The 19,421-nt window shown below is 38.3% G+C and overlaps 1 protein-coding gene across 3 annotated transcripts in view; it reads right to left on the reverse strand.

Annotated features, from left to right (window-relative positions):
• plppr2b (phospholipid phosphatase related 2b) overlaps positions 1-19,421 on the reverse strand; it is a 94,819-nt gene that overhangs the window by 62,850 nt on the left and 12,548 nt on the right. For 2 of the 3 annotated variants that reach the window (XM_067459014.1, XM_067459013.1), the window contains exon 2: positions 16,637-16,745. The exons of the other annotated variant lie outside the window; for it this stretch is intronic. In XM_067459014.1, coding sequence (XP_067315115.1) covers positions 16,637-16,714 — 78 coding nt within the window. In that variant the 5' untranslated portion in view covers positions 16,715-16,745. The remainder of the gene's footprint in view (positions 1-16,636; positions 16,746-19,421) is intronic. 3 annotated transcript variants of the gene reach the window in all.

Genomic DNA, 19,421 nt, shown 5'->3' on the forward strand with positions numbered 1-19,421 from the left:
TGCACACAAATTAGATTGTCATGCTTTCATTGTTTTTCTAAAACACTGAGAAAACACTAAATTAGTCCATATCACTATACTTTCTGCTCAGCCCTGTTTTGTTGTGACATTGCCCCCCTTTAACAAAAAAAGTAGGCCTTCATTGTTTTTGCCATCATAATTAATCATAATTTTTGACTGTACTTTCGAAAAGCGGTACGTTTCTCTTACTGTCTTTATCAGTATTTCCTTTACACATATCAGCTTTTCAAACTCAATATTTCAATGTTGTGGGAAACATCAGTCATCCATATTCTGTTCTTGGCACAAAGAAAGAATACTGACTGAATAATGTGGTGTGGTCCAAATATTTGCTTGCTAAACCCATTATTAGATTGTCCCGGTGGTGCCTCAATGTATTTCTATGGTATTTAAAGCTCTTGTTTTACAACTTTTGAGATGCTCAATCACAAATTATACTTTCAACAATAATGACCCTGCCCTGGACAAACTACAATTAAATTGAACTAGAATGGCTAAAATAAGTGCAACTTAAAGGCAGAGACTTTCAGAACTTGAGATGTTTTACATGTGGTTAGTGTTTGTTTTTGTCTTTTTGGAGTCAGAGGCGGAGATGATAGCCTAATTGCCAAATTCATCCATCAATGGTTCAGTTCATGATAAGCGATTCTGAAACTCCATGAAGCTCTTGCATAAAACCATTGCCTATTTATTGCTTCTACTATGATCTTTTCTGCTGACTGCTTCTGTCTCCCCCCGCTGTGCCTGCTTTCATGTTATTTCTAGCTCCTGTCCCACACGCACATGAACACATGTTTTCCGCTCTCACTCATCTAAAAGCACCAAGAGTTCTGCACCCGGCTTTAGTCTGCATTGTAAGCCCTCACAGGATTTTTGTCATAGGTAACCCAACAGCTACATGAGGTAGCCTTTCATAAACACCAACCCAAGAAACTGACATACTGGAAATCATTCAACGGTATTATTTATTTCATTAAAAAGTAATTTAATGATTCACTTTCAAACAAAAAAACATTAGGCCTACTCTGGGTGAAAAAGAGCAAGAAAAAGTTGTACTTTTAAAAACAAGTACTTCTGTACTTTTTCTTCAGTAAAAATCAACTTTCATATGAAACAAAGTAATATTTGGCCAATAGCACTTTTACTTTTTCTTAAGTAATGGAGTTGTGTACTTTGTCCACCTCTGGTGTTAAAGGGGTCATATAATGCCATTTTTTGTACCAGTTAATATGATTCTTTAGTGTCTAAATTAAAAGATTGTAATATACATTAATTAAAAATTCTCCTTAGTATTGTAACATTTTTATTTTATCTGGTCAAAAAACAGCTCTGTTTTTAGCAAGCCATATCATGTGACTTTAAATGATAATGAGTTTTGCTCACCCCGCCCATCTGTTCTGTGGGGCAGTTTGACATAACATACGTGGACTGTTGCCTTGACAACAGTTGAGGGTATATTTTGGAGAAAGATTGGCAACAGGAGTCTCTGAGGACACATCTGAGCAACCGTATCAATTTGAACCAGAGTTGGACACGGAACAAGATGACCTCCCCAACGAAATTCGACAATTAACTCTTTCCCCGTCAGCGTTTAAAAAAAAAGTTGCCAGCCACTGCCAGGGTTTTTGACAATTTTCACCAAAATTTAATAGCCCATAGAATATTTTGTTAAATGAATATCTGAGCATGCAATATATCAAAATAAAGAGCTGACCCTCTTCTTTTAAACAAAAAAAATTGGCGTTATTGGCCTGGAAGCGTTTTCTCACAAATAACGGAAATTTCCGTGTTTGGCGGGGAAAGAGTTAAAGGGTTAGTTCACCCAAAAAGGAAATTGATGTCATTAATGATTCATAAAGACCTCTGTTCATCCTCAGAACACAGTTTAAGATATTTTATATTTAGTCCGAGAGCGTATCTAAGTGTATGCACACTTTACTGTCCATGTCCAGAAAGGGAATAAAAACATCATCAAGTAGTCCATATGTGACATCAGTTGGTTGATTAGAATCTCTTGAAGCATCGAAAATACATTTTGGTCCAAAAATAACAAAAACTACAACTTTATTCAGCATTGTCTTCTCTTCCTTGTTTGTGTTCAAACCTCAAATAAAGATTCAAACGGTTGTGAATCAGTGAATCGATCAATGATTCGGATCGCATGCCAAACTGCCAAACTGCTGAAATCATGTGACACTGGCAATCCGAATCATTGATCGATTCACTGATTCACTGATGCTAGGGTATCTGAGGCCCTGGTGCAGGTTGTTGATGCTTGTTTGTCATTCTCCATGTTTGGCCAGCTATACTGTTAAACCTATAGTGGCAAGGTTGGCGAGCGAGAGACGTGGGAAGAGCGAGTCCTCTCATGAGGGAGCTCAGAGGCATATAAGGACGAGTGACACCAGTGAAGGACGAGAGAGGACCAGGCCTGGACTTTTTGTTATGTTTTGTTTGTTTTATTGTGTGTGTGCGCTGCAGTCATTCGTAAAGGACAAGGCTCTGAATCTTGACACACGGCTCAGAATAATAAATTCACTCATGCCTCAAATCCTGTGTTGATTACAATATTCTAAACACAAACATTCTAATTCAGTTTTAGTGTGGAATTAACAATTTGCTTGAAGATAATAATCCTATTACAAACATAACCCAGAGAAATCCTCTATAAAATGGTTTGTAATAAATTTACCAATAATATAAACTGTCAGTGTTTTGTCGCTTCTGTCTAGTTTACTCTTGGTTTGTGACAGAGCCCTGACACTCCTGTATTATTTGTCTAATCTTGTGTAAGAGTGCAGCTTTGAGCATGCGCAAGCTGCGTGCTCTTCTGTCCATGTGAGTTTTGTGTGCGGAGTGTGGTGTTCGGATCCCGGTACTTTGGTCTAGTTTGGGTTTCGGTTTTGTGCTGGGATTTGGACATTCATGCTCCGTGTGTTTGTTTAGTGTTGTGAGCATGTTCTCTGTAGCACGCAGTTCGTCTTTACATCAGCTTTATGTTTTCATGTTATGTTTAATCTTGTGTTGTGTAGCACGCAACTGGTGTTTTTGACGTTCATGACGCATACTGTCATGTTTTGTGTGAACATGCAGCTTATGAGTTTTCATTAGCTGCATGTTCATGTCATGTTTGGTGTGAGCACATGGCTTGTCATGTGTTTCTTAGTGCCATGTGCTCTCATGTCTATTGTTTAACCCCGCTCACCTGGTTTCCAGATTATTAGCTCATTTTCCCCACCGGTCTTCCCATATATTAAAGGGATACTTCACCGCTTTTTCATATTTAAACTATGTTATTCCCTTAACTAAAACGAGTTGATACATACCTCTCTCGTCTCAGTGCGTGCACTTAATCGCTCTGACGTGCGGCGACGATCTGATAGCATTTAGCTTAGCCCACTAGACCCAGTTCATTCACTATGGTACCAAACAGAGATCAAGTTAGAAGCACCAAAAACCTCCACGTTTTCCCTATTTAAATACAGTTACACAAATAGTTGAACGATCAAGTATGGTGACACAAAATAAAACGTGGCGCTTTTCTAAGCGGATTAAAAAGGAGAACTATGATCAGTGTTGGGAGTAACGCATTACAAAAGTAATACATTACAGTAACTTATTACTTTTTGCTGTAACGCAGTAGTGTAAGGAATTACTAATCAATTTTCAGTAATATTTTACTCGGTACATTTCCAGTAACGCTTGCGTTACCCCCCCCCCCCCAATTCAATAAAACGAAAAAGGAAAAGGAAAAAAAGGCGCGATACATTAACGCATGAAAAATGCAAGTTATTACCTATTCGTGGTCATTCAATAGCCGCGTGTGGTGTCCAGGTTAGTAATTAAATACTAAATGACAGTTTCTGATATATTTTTGTATAGCGATTTACTTCATTTTCCTTAAATTCAATTCATCTCCGTCTTGCTGGTGTACTTTTGGATATTGTGTGACATAGTCCAGTGAAGGCGTAGGCCTACGTGTTTATTGCGGATTTTACAGAAGTGCCGCAGGCATGATTTCAGCCTCTGTGCTCGCGCTGGCCAGTGGAAAAGTGGCTAAAGAAGGTTTAAAGGCTCTGTCGTTTCAAAGAATAGCACAACGACAAGCGCGTCGAAGGACGGACGAGAGACGAGGCGCGCGCTGCAGAGCCAAACTATAGGCCTATAATGCCTATAAACAACACTTGGGTGAAGATGACAGAATAAGACTACTGCACACCGTGACACCGTCGTTTAGATTTGTTATAATAATAAAGTAATTTAGTTCAGTTAGAGAACAGACCGTACAAATAAAAACGGAAGGTGTCTGCTGCATGATCCGAACGTGTGATCTTGAGCTGACAGATGATCGCGGAAGATTTGGTTTCAAAGTGAAATGTAAAAGCGCCTATTAAAGGGTGTTTGTCATTGTGTTGTGTATTTCATTAAGAATAATAGACTAATTCTAAACCAAAACTCAAATCTGCTTGGCCGCACAGAGCGCGCGTTTACTAACGAGCTGTCATTCATTGTGAGCGCGCACTGGCGCGTTTTCAGTTCATATGGAAGCTTAACTTTTATAAGAATTCTTTGAAAGCACTCGCTTTGCATCCGCTCCCGTTATTAATGACCAAGCGGCAGTGCGCATGTTCCTTTCGGTTAAATAGACTAGTGATTTAAAAGCCCAGATAGGCTACCGGTGATGTCATCACACTTTGATTAACCGGTGGGAAAATGTCCCCACCGTCTACTGTACATTCGCGAGATGGATGCGCATTGCTTAGTTTATCAGAGATAAGGACAAGAACGTATAGGCTATTCAAATGCAAATACAGTCAAATACAACCTTTTTCTAAAACCGAAATAACTATCTCGCAGCTATGTCGCAACAATAAGAAAAGAACAAATGCGCATATTGTCATAACTTAGAGTTTACACCGTTCTGTTGTGTCTATGAACAGAAGCTATTCCCAGATATTGCCAGATAATCACTTTACCTCTAAAATAATACTTATAACAGAGTTGGATCGTCATGATTTCTTGCATCGTCTCGAGCATTCACTTTTTTGCCAATTCTCTATTGTTAGCCTGGATGGCCCATGTCATTATTCTTCATCATATCGCCTTTTACTGGATTTATAATGCTCTCTGCCTACATTTTAGAATGTTAAGAGCTACTTCTGAAGTTATTTTGGTGAAAGTAACTCAAAAGTAATACAGGAGTAATGTAACGCATTACAATTCTGAGACAGTAATATTGTAATGTAATGAATTACTTTTAAATAGCAGTAATAAGTAATCTATAATATATTACAGTTTGGAAGTAACTTGCACAACACTGACTATGATGTATGGTGGTATAGCACTTCTGAGAGTACTTCGAATGTATTTAAATAGGGAAAACGTGGAGGTGTTTGGTACTTCTAACTTTATCTTTGTTTGGTACCATAGTGAATGAACTAGGCTTAATGGGCTAAGCTAAATGCTATCAGATCGTCACCGCGCGTCAGAGAGATTAAGATGAGATGAGAGGGGTATGTATCAACTCATTTTAGTTAAGGGAATAACAGTTTAATATGAAAAAGCAGTGTAAAATTTTACAATATTTCTATATTTTTGATCAAATAAATGCAGCTATGCATAAGCACAAGCGATATAAAAAAACGCTACACATATATATATATATATATATATATATATATATATATATATATATATATATATATATACACACACACACACACTCAATAAACACTGTATTGTGATATATAATGTCCCACGTGGACTATGATTGTCTCAAATCTCAAAATAATTTTATGTAAAATAATCACTGGACTTGTAGGAGAAATGCAATTCCATTGCCCCATGTGCACATACTGCTAAAAAAAAGACAATGAAAGCAGACTCGACTGGATTTCATTTTACAACAATCCCTGATATTAAAATGCACGCATGTTTAAGGTTAAAGGGGGGGTGAAATGCTGTTTCATGCATACTGATCTTTTTACACTGTTAAAGACTTGGAATCCCATACTAAACATAGACAAAGTTTCAAAAGTTAAGGTGGACGTTTGATGGGAGTATTTCTTTGTCAAAAATACTACTTCCGGTTAGTCATAAGTTTCGGCAAGTTTTTTGAGATCATGCGTCCCCATTGACGTTAATGGGGGCGGAATTTCCTTGTATGGGCCTTACGGACAATTCTACCGGAAGCGCGTGAGAGAGAGCGAGGGAGAGAGCGAAAGCAACAGCCTACGCCCATCAAAGCACTGGCTTGTAGGATGCTGGACAAGTGACAATTACACATAGCACATAACAATGTCACCAAAAAAGTGCGTTTTTGGTTGCCAGACCAAGACAGTCCTGCACAGAATCTCCAAAACCCCGCGTTAAGGCAACAGTGGATGTAATTTGCTTTTCCGGATCAGCAACTGAGTTGCGCGAATGTTTATATCTGTTCGCTGCATTTCGGTGCCGACTGTTTCATAAACAAGGCCCAGCTCGACACAGGATTTTCCCAATCGCCTAATGCTGAAGGATGGAGCAGTCCCAACGTTAGAAGGGTGAGTGAGACTGCTTCAAATGTCTGTGTGTTTTTTTTAGTCCGCTTACTGTCTACACAAACCACGCGTAAACACACAAACACACGTGCACAACTGCACTTCCCACAAGTACACCTTCAAAGACAAAAATACGACGATATAATTCAAGTATAAATATGTAAATAACACAAGCCGCTAAGCATATTATATAGTTAGTGTATAACTTGTAACTTACCACATACAGACGTCCTGCTCTAGTCGTTTTTGCTGCTGCTCCTGTTCAACTGCAGCCTCTGGGTCTGATTCCGGATCATAGATGTATGGCTGTATCTGATTAAAAGCCATATTTTTATTTTGAATAAAGTTTTTTTCCCGCTGTTAGGGATGCACTCGACTCAACACACAGCGCGCTGCTGCACACGTCATTATTTAGCTCCGCTCACACGACACGCCCCCACCCGCTCGGCTTTTTTCGGAAAGACTCGGAACAGCGCATCTTTCTTATATAATTATTAAAAAAATAAAGACTTTTCGGAGATATGCAGGATGCAATGCTACTCTATAGGTACTCAAGATTGACATGACACTGACTGAAACTGAGTGTTTCACCCCCCCTTTAATGCTTGTTATGTAATGTAATCAGTTCTGGCTAATCCTCAAGGTTCTTTGTCAAGATGAATAAGTGTGGAAAATAAGTGCTTTGCACAAAGACCTGACAAGAGTGACTGAATTAAGTTAATTATCTCATTTTCAACAGACCTGCTAATTGAGAGCAGAAGGTGCCCTTGTTTAGCAGTGTTGAAGAAGAAAGGTCACATTAACACAAACAGCTAGGACAGATGAACACAAAGTCAAATGAACCAAACACTTTCATATGAAATAACGCAACAAAGAAACAAGACAATAGTTTTGAAGTATCTCGGGTGAATGCTGCGAATGCCATGAATGCAAATCTCAGTTTATTTGTTGAGATAAATGTCACAGATGTGTTTGATTACACATGGGACTTTTAAAGAACGGTCCACTTTTCTGGCCTCATTTCTCAGAGAGAGAGTCCATTGCTTAGTCAGTCTTTCCCTCGTTCTGAATTTTTAACTGCTGTGCCAGCAAATAAAAATTCAGCCGTCATGCTAACGCTGCCACTCTGTCAAAAACATGGAGCAAACTGACAAGACGGTGACGGGGAGAAAGAAAATGTCTTTGGCTAACTTTAGCTGTTACTGTTATAGCTCTTACACACAGGAAACCCAGCTAAACCAGTCAAGGGTGTTTAATCAATCTCCCAGCCTGGTCAAGCCAGTTTATATTGGTGATGGGACCATCAGAAACTGTGCTGAATGACTTCATAGCTAAACCAGCTTCAGCTTCGCCAGGCTGGAGGAGCAGATAAACTATACCTTAACTACTTAAGACCAGCAAACCATTCATTTTTTAACTCAGTAATTGTTAGTCATTTAAAAATAAAGAAGCCTCCTTGACAAATGACAGTAAACAAATCTTGTATCTGAAAAACAATTAATAAAAACTTTACAGCAATATTACAGTTTAAATGTAATATTCTCACCTAAATAGCCTAACACATTTTTCAGGAAGCTTGCACCGAGACCAGTGGGATAATTGTGCCCTCTGCTGTTCACATACTTGTATTATTTCAAATGGAGTCCCAGATATCTTGATTATTTTTCATCTAAGAGGCTACTATCCAGGTCTTATGCAGGGAACAGTTACCTGAAAAAAAAAATGATGTAGCCCACAAGGGCTAGTTTAAAATTTGTTCAATCACACGGTGACCCCAAGTCCCCATGAGTCTGTGTGCATTCAGGTTGAAGTCCCCATGGAAACAAACACGGTGTGCTATCTTTCTGGGGACTTGCCATAGACGTAATGGTTTTTATACTATACAAACTGTATATTCTATCCCCTTACACTAACCCTACCCCTAAACCTACCTATCACATGAAACTTCTCATTTGTAAGTCACTTTGGATAAAAGAGTCTGCTAAATGACTGAATGTAAATTTCTGCATTTTTACATTTTCAAAAGAACTCATTCTGTATCACACACACACACACACACACACACACACACACACACACACACACACACACACACACACACACACACACACACACAATTGTATTTATTAGGAACTGAATTTGTCAGATGCTTTTGTGCAGAGTGACTATATTAAAAATAGTGCTTCAGCTCCATGTGGGAAACTGCCGTTGTGAACAGATGGCAAGAATACAAAGTTATGTGCTGGAATAATAAGTGTTTTATTTATAGAAGGAAAAATAGAAAACTTTGGTCAAAAGTGGATCATTCCTATTAATCTTATTCTTCCTTCTCCAGAAACCCAAAGAGCCACCAGCTGAGAGGTTAGCTCAATCTTTTCTTTATTATGCCTTATTCCAGTGCTTTTTACAATAGCTAAGCCACAGTTTTCTTTATGTAGTGTAGGCTGCATGACATTTGGGTTTTACATTTTGCAACTTGTTGACTGTAGGAATTTCTGTATGAAAACAAAGTGGTAGAAGTACTGAAGCTGTGAGATCATAAATCTGGCTCACTGAAGCTCATGTAGGATGTTCAATGATGCCCACACGTTGTTAAAATAACTGATCTGAGATGAATAACAAAGTGTCTTTAAATCTCAAAGGAAAATAACTTTGAGCAGAGCTTTTTTGTATGGTTTTAGTGATGTTTGTTTCAGCAAGTTACCAAATGAATGCTAAATTTACCAATTATTCTGTGAAAAAAGTTGCAGAATTGCCCAGGTATTTCTGTATGCAAGAGAATATATTAGTGACGGTTTAACTATTACAAAAATTAGGCCTACTTTAGGATGAGCAGGAGAAAACAAAAACAAGTTACCAAAATATGTTTCATATAAACTGCTCAAATTCTACCAGATCTCTCAGAATTTTTTTTTTTTTTCGCAAGCCAAATTTATTATTCATGCAATGATATTTCTAGAAGTCAGATTTTGCCTTTTCTTTTAACATTGTTTGAGCACTGTATTCTTTAGAGTGTACTTACTTTACACTGTACACTTACTTCTGTTTTTCTAACTTGGGTGAATTTTTGCAAGGGGTACTTTCTTCAAGCTACATATTAACCATTACATTTCCCAAGCAAGCCATTGCATTCTTTAATTTGCTTTTGACTTGCTTTTGTGATTGGGTGCAAGAACTAAGACGAATTGTGATCAAAGTATTCATTCCTCTTGGCAAACACTTCCATGTGTTCCGCCCACCTCTGCTGTTCTGTGGAAGTTCAGAATTAGTCTCTTATCTGTGGTCTTATCTAATCTCAGCAACACACTTGCTGAACGTCAACATGGAAATGAGTTTTCTCCTCTGGGAACTTAAGTGGGGACTTCAAAAACTGATCCCTCACAAAACAAGCCTAACAGATTAAAAGTGTCAACTGAGTGGCGCAACCTGCTAAATCTTTCAGGTTGTGGGTTCGAATCCTGTGTGGCAAATGCTCAGACTGCAAGAGTTACTGTGGCCAGAAATGGTGCAATAAGTTATCATCTGTACCAGACATTACTTCTGGGGTAGTTTTGGCCTAATGGGTTAGAGAGTCGGACTTGTAACCCGAAGGTTGTGCGTTCAATTCTCAATACCGGCAGGAAATGACTGGGGTGCCCTAAAGCAGGGGTTTACATACTGGAGTCCAGGGACCCCCAGGGGTCCTCCAGAAGGTTCTAAGGGGTCCCCAGAAAATTTCAGAGAATAAAGACAAAGCAAAAATTGATTAAGTCTACCAAATATTCTAATTGGTTCATTTCTAAATCTTTCTCTCCTTTCTTGCCGTATACATTCCAGAATTGTATATGTTTGCTTTAAATCTTTAGTGAGTTTTTCCTCACTATAGTCCCCTTTAACTTTTTGTATTGTTTTCTTAACATAGTATGTACACTGCTTGCATGCATTTATTGTGAAAGTTGTATACAAATGATTTTTAATTGAAAATGTTCTTCTTCAGGTTTATAAATCCAACATTAATAGCCAATTTAAAGGGTTACTTCAGCGATTAGCATATGGCTTTGTATTAGTAGAAACCCCGGAGTATATTCAAATAAATGTGCTTTCCCCCCTCATATCCCCCTGAGACAAGAGATTTATGCTTTTTATTTCTGGAAAAATTCCTCCTATGATGCAAATTGACGATATTTGCATCATAGGAGGAATGTTTGGCCAAAGGCTAAAGACTACAGCCAGCAGAGGGAGCCATTTCCTCATTTTTTGAACCCGGGCATGGGGGATGGAGATCACACTCACAGCTCAGCTCAGCTACAGGCACTCATTTAAACGGAGCTATGCTGAGCAATGTAAGTCTTTTAACTTATCAAATTAATTTCTATGAAAGTTAAGCTTGCAAAGGCATGAACTGAAACGCACCAGACTGAACTCGCGCTGTGAATGTATGCCACGAGTGTAGTCGCGATTACCTCAGCTCTCATCACGAGAGATTATCAGCTCATTTATCTGACTCCTGCAGTTAGTGCTCAGTGCTGTGATACTCGCGCGGTGACTCACTCATTATATTGAACAGACATGTTCAGTTTTTAATTGTAGTGTCTTCTCCAACTCAGCCATAGTAATCCAGTAAGTGGCTTTGGGAATGGCCTCACAGGGCAGCGAAGCATTCTGGGAATTGTAGTCTTTCATCCCCATGAGACAAAAATCAATTTTCTGGCTTTTCTCAGTCTAGGATGCACCAAATTCAAAAATAATTTCACATTTCTACTACATTGATGACCCAGTTTAAATGCAGATTCATCTTCCCAGCGCTGAAGAACCCCTTTAAGATGGAAAAACAATATATGTATAATGTCACACTTAATATTTATCTAACAGTTTAAATATTTTTCGTAGTACATAAAAATAGATTGATTTTAGGAAGGGGGCCCCTTCTTAAAGGTTCATTATATTTGGGGGTCCTTAAAGTTTGAAAACCCCTGCCCTAGGGACCTAAGCCCCAATCACTCCCCGGGTGGCGCAGTGAATGGCTGCCTGTTCCGGGTGTGTGTTTCCACGGTTTGCAGAAGTGTTGTCAAAAGTACAAACCGCGATACTAAGTCTTAACTAAATTTTTTTAAATGTGACACTTTGAGCGCAGTTGAGAGAAAACCTAAACACCTCTGTTTGGCTGTTGTGCTCATGTGTTCATCAGATATGTCTGTGATTGGCTAATGGAATAACAATGTTATGCCTGATTGGTATAGTATTATATGAAAAAAGAAGAAAAAAAAAACTAATAAAATGACAAAAATCACACACATAATTTGAACTAAAAAAAAAAAAAAAGTCAAAATATGAACTATATTATTTTAAAATTACTTTGCTTACATTACAAAAACATTAAACATAATACTTTCTAACTGACAGAGTCATATATTTGTACAGTGAGCTTCTTAAAATATGTTCAACTCAGTATTATATTATAATTTATTTACTTTGGAGTCTTCATTATTCATCTCCACAGAAAATAGTCTGAGATCAAACAATAATTAGTAGATTAAGTTCACTGGGTTAGAATGTAAAGCATTCTGCTGCATTCAGCACAGAGTAGGATTTATACATATGGATTGACATAAAACAGTGTTAGTTGCCATAGAGACTAGATCAACAGTGAAGTAAGTTTCTAAATAGAACGTTTAAGTAACTCTTAATCCAGTTTAATTCGAAGAAACCAATCAGTTCTGTATCTACCATGTTTCAATGTTCTTACTTTGCAGACATAGCTAGAACAGAGCTAGACCAGCTTGGATTTCCTAGAAACAATTTTTTAAGCCACACCAAGCATTCTTGAATGAAGCCTGTCAGTGCTGAGATCCTCAAGCTTTAAACATGCAGATAACATATGTCCCAGTGCTGAGATGAAGCACGAATGATACTGAGGAACTGCATCAAGGAAAGGGAAAAAAAGAAATGCCAGAGAGAATTTTACCAAAAGCAACTGATGATGAGATGCAAATGTAGAACAAAGGATTACTGGCCGCAAGAGAGGACTGAATTCCAGCAGAGAGCGCTACTTTGCTACATGAAAGTGTTCCGGAGACTCTGAGGAGGCTTTTCAGGGCTGGTTACCACCAACCTTTGGCCCAGTTTGGAATACTACCTCATACTGCATTCACGCCGTGTCGTAATTGCCGTAGTCTCGAGATGACAGCACGTGACGTTCTATTTGGAGCTCTTCAGAGTCCCCAGACTGAGAATTTATGCATTTCTTAATTCTTATGCAGCACTATCAATGCCGAAATGAATCTGAAGAGGTCAGGTGGTTGGAGCTCTCTGAATATTCCCATTTTACAAGCTGTGATTATGAGCTCTACAAGAACGTTTTTGCAAGTTGAAATCTTACGGAAATTACAACATGGCGTGAATGCACTTTGGTACTTACTGAATGCTGTGCAGTATACACCGTTTATTAACAGTAGTGTGCTACACTATTGTCAAATTACTTCATCACATTCTAAAAGAGTAGTCTATTTATTAACTTAAAATTTAAATTCTATAACAACATTTTAACATTTGTTTTAACTTCTGTTTAAATGAGTCAAAATATAGATTATAGAAGTAATTAAATAAATTACTGTTCAGAATTTAAAAGCAATTAAAAATTGCACAGTATGCACACTACACACTCATTACACACTTGAGAAATACTAAAAGCAGAACGTTAGTATGCTATTAATACTCTTTTTAGTTTGCTAAGTAAAGCCAAGAAAGAAAATACAAATAACAAACTTGCTCAAACAAAACAATATATTAAAAAGATTAGACTCTGAAATATTTAACAAGCATTTGGGAGGAATATACTCTTTGTTGAAGTCTGGTCACCTGTAAACAAAATCTTGTTTCTCAGTGGAAACTGTAGAGCAGCCAGCCAATCAGATAAGAACTTTTCAAATTTAATTTAGTGTGCAATTTTTCCAGATGGTCTCTGCACAGGCTGTGGGTGGTCTGTGGACTACAAGAGCTTTAACCTCAGACTCTATCTCTGAGTTATTCAGTCCATGAACAGCATCTGCAAAAATGGCAGGTGTTACATTTATGCTAATTGCTATCTTTCAGATCTTCTTTAAAGCAGTAAGGCTTTACTTTCAGGGCAGTAGTTTTCATATAGTGGATTATTAACAAAAGTGATCAGAGGTGTGTCCTGAAAACCATGCAGGATTAAAAAAAAAATCAGGTTCACTTGAGAAGGAGATAAACTTTTGTTCTGAATTAACTGAAATCCAACAGGTCTTAAGAAACAATGTTTCTCACTCAGTATATGACATATTAAAGGAACACTCCACTGTTTAGAAATAGGACTTATTCAAATAGGGCTTATTAAACTTTCCTACATTTAGATAAGTGGGCAAATGCATTTTTGTCTCAGTACATTCATTGTTTTAGTTTGGCAGGGTCGCCACTAGCTTAGCTTAGCATAATGAATGGAATCCTATGTTGCCAGCTAGCATGTCCCGAGTACAAATGATCAACCCCGCCCCCCCCCACCCACCCCCACCACCTAATTACTTCTTGTGGTCTGAGTATTCAACGTACAAATAGCGATGCAGTTTAAGACAAGACAATTTCCTAGGCAGATATTGACTTTATTATGGGGAAGCACAAACGAAGCACTGCTACTTGGGCGCAGTCTTAAGATGCCTTGTCTAGTCGCCTAGTCTTAATCTGCAGTTGGATCATTTTTACTCTGGACATGTTAGCTGGCAAAATAGGATTCCATTCATTATGCTAAACTAAGCTAAGCTAGGGGTGACCCTGCCAAACTAAAATAATGGATGCACTGAGACAAAAATGCATTTGCCCACATATCTAAATGTAGGATAAGCCCTAATTCTAAAAACGGTGGACTGTTCCTTTAAAGGGATAGATAAAAATAAAAAGTTTGTAATACTGAATGTAACGGACATAGGCCAACAGGAGCTGTGCATGTAAACCTCACTCCCCTTGCCTCAAGAGGTGCTGCCTGACTCCCATGCCGGAGACCCTGCTTCGAATCCTGCTCAGAGCGAGTAGGACCGGTTACATTTGGTGCCGTGACCCTAATTAGATTCAGGTTTGGGGGGTAAATCAATTGTAGGCCAGCAAGAGCTACGCATGTAAACCTCACTCCCCTTGCCTCAGGAGGTGCCGCCTGACTCCCACGCCGGAGACCCAGCTTCGAATCCCAATCGGAGCGGGTCAAGTAGAACCGGGTTACATTTGGTGCCGTGACCCTAATTGGATTGAGGTTTAGGGGGGTGAGTGTAATGTAGGACAGTAAGAGCTGTGCATGTAAACCTCACCCCCCTTGCCTCAAGGAGGTGCGATAGAGTCTGCAGCCGCCCCCTAGTTCCTGAAGAAAAAAACTTTTGACAACCACTGAACATAATATTTTTGTCCAAATGTGTATTTTGGCCACATTAAAGGTCCCATTCTTCGCGTGTTTTCGCTTTGATTATGTTTACAGTATGCAATATAACATGAGTTCATGTTTCGCGTGTAAAAAAAACTGTATTTTTCACACAATTTACTTATCTGTACAGTGCTGTTTCCTCTGTCCTAAAAACGGCCTGATGATTTCCTTGTTCTATGAAGTCCCTCCTTCAGAAATGCATAACGAGTTCTGATTGGGCCAGCGCTTCCCGTGTTGTGATTGGACAGCAGCTTAGCGCACTTTGCCCGGAAAGGTCCCGCCTCTTACCATAACGGGGAGATGCAAGCGCTTTATGCGCGCTCTTCTCCACGTGGGAGAGCAACAAGACCACGCCCCCTATTTTGCGGGCGGAGGGTTACTCAACAAACGGTTCTAGTGAGGTCATAACATCCCTGCACTTCCTGCTGTGGTCCAAACCGGCCGTTCGCTGTAGGCTTTGAAAGGGAACTTCTGTTAAATAAAATATCTCGCTTGGCATTGAACTTTGAGCTTCATAATTTTACAGGTATTATTTATGCTCTAACAGCAACATTACACAGCTAACTAAAGTTTGAAAGATGGAATTGCGAAGAACGGGACCTGTAATATGTATACATTTAATTGGCAGGTTTTAAGTTACTTTGGAAAGCCTGTGAAATCTGTTTGCAGGCACGCAAACTTAGTCCCATCAAATTTCTATGTAAGACTGATGCAAACGTTTTTGCCTCTGCACTGGGCCTAAGGCAATTGAAGCAATCAGGCGCTGTGCACGCTAACGCTGCTCATTAGCAGGATTAATTAAGAGCACTTTTGAGGGTATATGCCTCTGAGACCTAGGAGCCTGCGAGGACTCTGGAATAAAGGGATGTGGGAAGAGAACATCACAGATGAGTAAAGAGGGTCATGGAGTTCTGGCAGACTGACAGTATACTGTGACTGAGTTCAAAGGATGACTGTACTGTTTATTCTAATGTTAAGTGACTCAAGCGTCACAGTCAGGTATACAGAGAGACTGTAACGTGTTCGCTTCTGGAAGTATTTATTAGAGCTGCCAGTCAGGGGAGCAGAGTTTCAGGTACAGTTTAATGTATTTCCACTCCACAGATTATTGAAAATGGCAGTGCACGTCTCAGGTGGAGTGTTTGGAAAAACAAAACAAAAACTCTTTTCTTACTTACAGAGGAATGTTGAACATTTTGCAAGTGTTTTTTTCAGAATTCACTTTTACCACTTATGCTATTGGCACCCTCTGCAACAGAAATGAAATAAATAGTTTTTTTCCCAAAGTAAAAATTCTGCCAATATTTACTCACCTCTGTTCTGTTTTCATGGAATACAAAAGGATAATTGGACAAAGATCTTAAAGTAAAATAATAAAATCTTTTTATTGTGGGTGAACTAGGCCTATATTCCTTAAATAATAACAGGCATGAGTATTCCCATGGTGAACTTGGAGAGTTACTAGGTATTTCATAAGCTACTAAGACCAGATACAATCTCAAAAAATGAGATGCTTGACCAAAGAGGATATACTAACCCTTTAGAAGACTTTAAAAGTTTAAATTCCTTTTAGTTCCACTAGAGGGCAGAGCACAACATTCACACAGTGAATATAAGAGTTTGGAAGGGTGAACTGAGCAGTGAACAACCTCTAATCCAGTCTACAACTCACCTCTACTAACAAGAAGCATGGTACAATATATTTGCTCCTCTTAACTCCTCCCCTACCCACAATCCTCCTTCCGTCCATCTCTCCGGTATTCAGTATATCAGTCAGACACCTGGAACATACACAGGCAGAAACAACAACCTTAGTGAGATCATGTCATTTACTTGGATAGTGCATGCTGACAACGTTTAGATTTAATTTATGTATATTAGCATCTCTATAGAGCGCTGCAGTGATTACATATTTTTGTAGACCAATCTGTAAATTAGCATCATCCTGGTTCCCTAGGAAATTTTCTCTTGGATGGCTGCAGAAAATAAGCTATGTGACCAACAAAAGTTTATGATTCATATATGTTTTGCTCATCATGATCATTTTCACAAATGAACAACTTTTAAGAGTTCATAAATTCACTCGGCAGAAGTAAAAAGCTATATGAACTACGCTACGGTCGCATGACTTCAATGCCACAATTAAGCTTCCGAGAGCTCTTTCAGTCTGCATTTAAAGGGATAGTTCACTCAATAAAGAACATTCTGTAATCATTTACTCACCCTCAAGTTGTTCCAAACCTGTATGAGTAAGGGAAAAAATAAGATATTTTAAATAATAGTGTTTTTTTCTCCATAATATGGAAGTCAATTACTGTTTGATTACCCATATTCATTAAAATATCTTAATTGTTCCCTTACTCATGCAGGTTTGGAACAACTTGATGGTGAGTAACATTTTTGGATGAACTACTCTTTAAAAATATTTGCCTTTAAAGTTTGAGTTAGAATAGATTTCAAGAGCTTGATTCAATGAGAATTAGCACATTAACAATTAAAGGTGCACTATGCAACTTTCCGTCCAATGGAGGGCGCCTATTCTAAACAAAGGCGTAGTTTGACGCTTGATGACGCCAAGTGTGAGCGCAGTATCTTGGGACATGTGGTCTTCACCTCACAGCCGGTGGAAAATAGGACTCGGGCAGAAATCATGTTCATGGATGTGGTTATTAACGTTACCGTAGTGTAAAGTAGAGCAGGACCGAGTGTTGTGGAGCTGAGCACGGCTGCTGGAGCGATTGTTAAACAAACACATGCTTCATGAGCACCGGGACTTTTATTATGACGGGACGGGACACAGGGGACATATGCCGTGAAAAACATATAGCATAATCTTTGTAGTCCAATTCAAGAACAAATAGCCAGATATTTTGATGTATTTATTTTAATAAATACACATTAAGTTTAATTACTTTAATATATCCATTAGGCTGCTCTTATTTGCTCTGCTACCAGGAAACCAAAAATACTTTCTCTCTTTATCCTTATATATCCATTGTTGATTTCTTATCCTGACTTTTATATTGGAAATGCAATGTGACAGGAAAACCCAATGTAATAAAAAAAAAAAAAAGAAGAAGTTAACTTCAGTTTTCCCACCTCATATTTCTTTAACTTTTGGTGTGTCAAGATTGATTATAGTCCTCTAGGTTGGTCCTAGCATGACAAAGTTTTGCAAAAAAATAATAGTAAGCCGCCATTAGATGTAGAACTAGGAAGCGCTGCACTGTTCACACTATGTCAACAGCGTAAGAGTCTTACACCTACGAAAAAGTAATAGTTGAATAAAGTCTTATATTTGTTTGTATTTTGCACACAAAAAGTATTTATGTTGTTTCATAACATTAAGGTTGAACCACTGGAGTCACATGGACTATTTTAATGATGTCTTTACTACCTTTCTGGGCCTTAAAAGTGTTAATTAAATTGCTGTCTATGGAGGGGCTAGAGAACTCTCGGATCTCATCAAAAATATCTTAATTTGTGTTCCGAAGATGAACGAAGGTCTTGTGTGTTTGGAACAACATGAAGTTGAGTAATTCATTACAAAATTTTCATTTTTATGTGAACTAACTCTTTAATGTTTTCACACAGTTTGCAAACATAATTGAAATGGTTTACACATAAAACAAAATCTGTGACATTATGAAATATGTGAAATTATGACATAAATTAATTAAAGATAAGACATTTTTCTAAGGAAAGAAATAATCAGATGATCTAAATACTGAAGATTACTGGGCATCCAGATGCATGTCTTGCATGACATTATCGCGGATATTTGTGAGCAATGGCACAACAGCATGAGCTTATCCATAAAACTATTATGCACAGACAATATTTCAATCGCCAACTTTCAAATTGAAATCCTGTCTAGCAGTGCAGCATCAAAAACATTATCAGCACAGCAACAGCTCATTTCACTTACGACAGGGACTCGAATGAGAAGTGAATTCCCACTGTGCTGAACAGAAGATGAGTTATGGGACATGGAGCTGAAAATTTAGATTATAATCTTAGTCCACCGCTTGAGAGAGCAGAGAATTATCTCGTTTGATGTACAGTATAGGTCACAAACAAACACTCACATGCATGTTGCCTCAAGCAAAAAATGCATTAAAGAGGCCAACAATATGAATATAAGCTCTCTTCTGAGACTCTGTAATGATCAAAATCACTTTTATGTTTTCTCCACTATTGTTACATAATGAGGGGGAGAGAGATGAATAAAGACAGATGAATAAATCATGAGGTTTAGCTTCTGTCTTTAGCATTGTGTTCCTCAGGCCCAGCAGCAAAAACAACACCACAAACATCTTGTAGCTGTCACCATCTACAAACAGCCATTAAAATTCATCATCTAAAAAATGCTGAGGCTTAAGTTGAAAAAGAACAAAAGTGATTTTTTTTGCGCCTTTTAAGGTGCGATAACTTCTGTGACTCTACCAAATTAAAAA

Source organism: Pseudorasbora parva, chromosome 12 (genome assembly GCF_024679245.1).
Source record: "Pseudorasbora parva isolate DD20220531a chromosome 12, ASM2467924v1, whole genome shotgun sequence".
Taxonomy (NCBI): domain Eukaryota; kingdom Metazoa; phylum Chordata; class Actinopteri; order Cypriniformes; family Gobionidae; genus Pseudorasbora; species Pseudorasbora parva.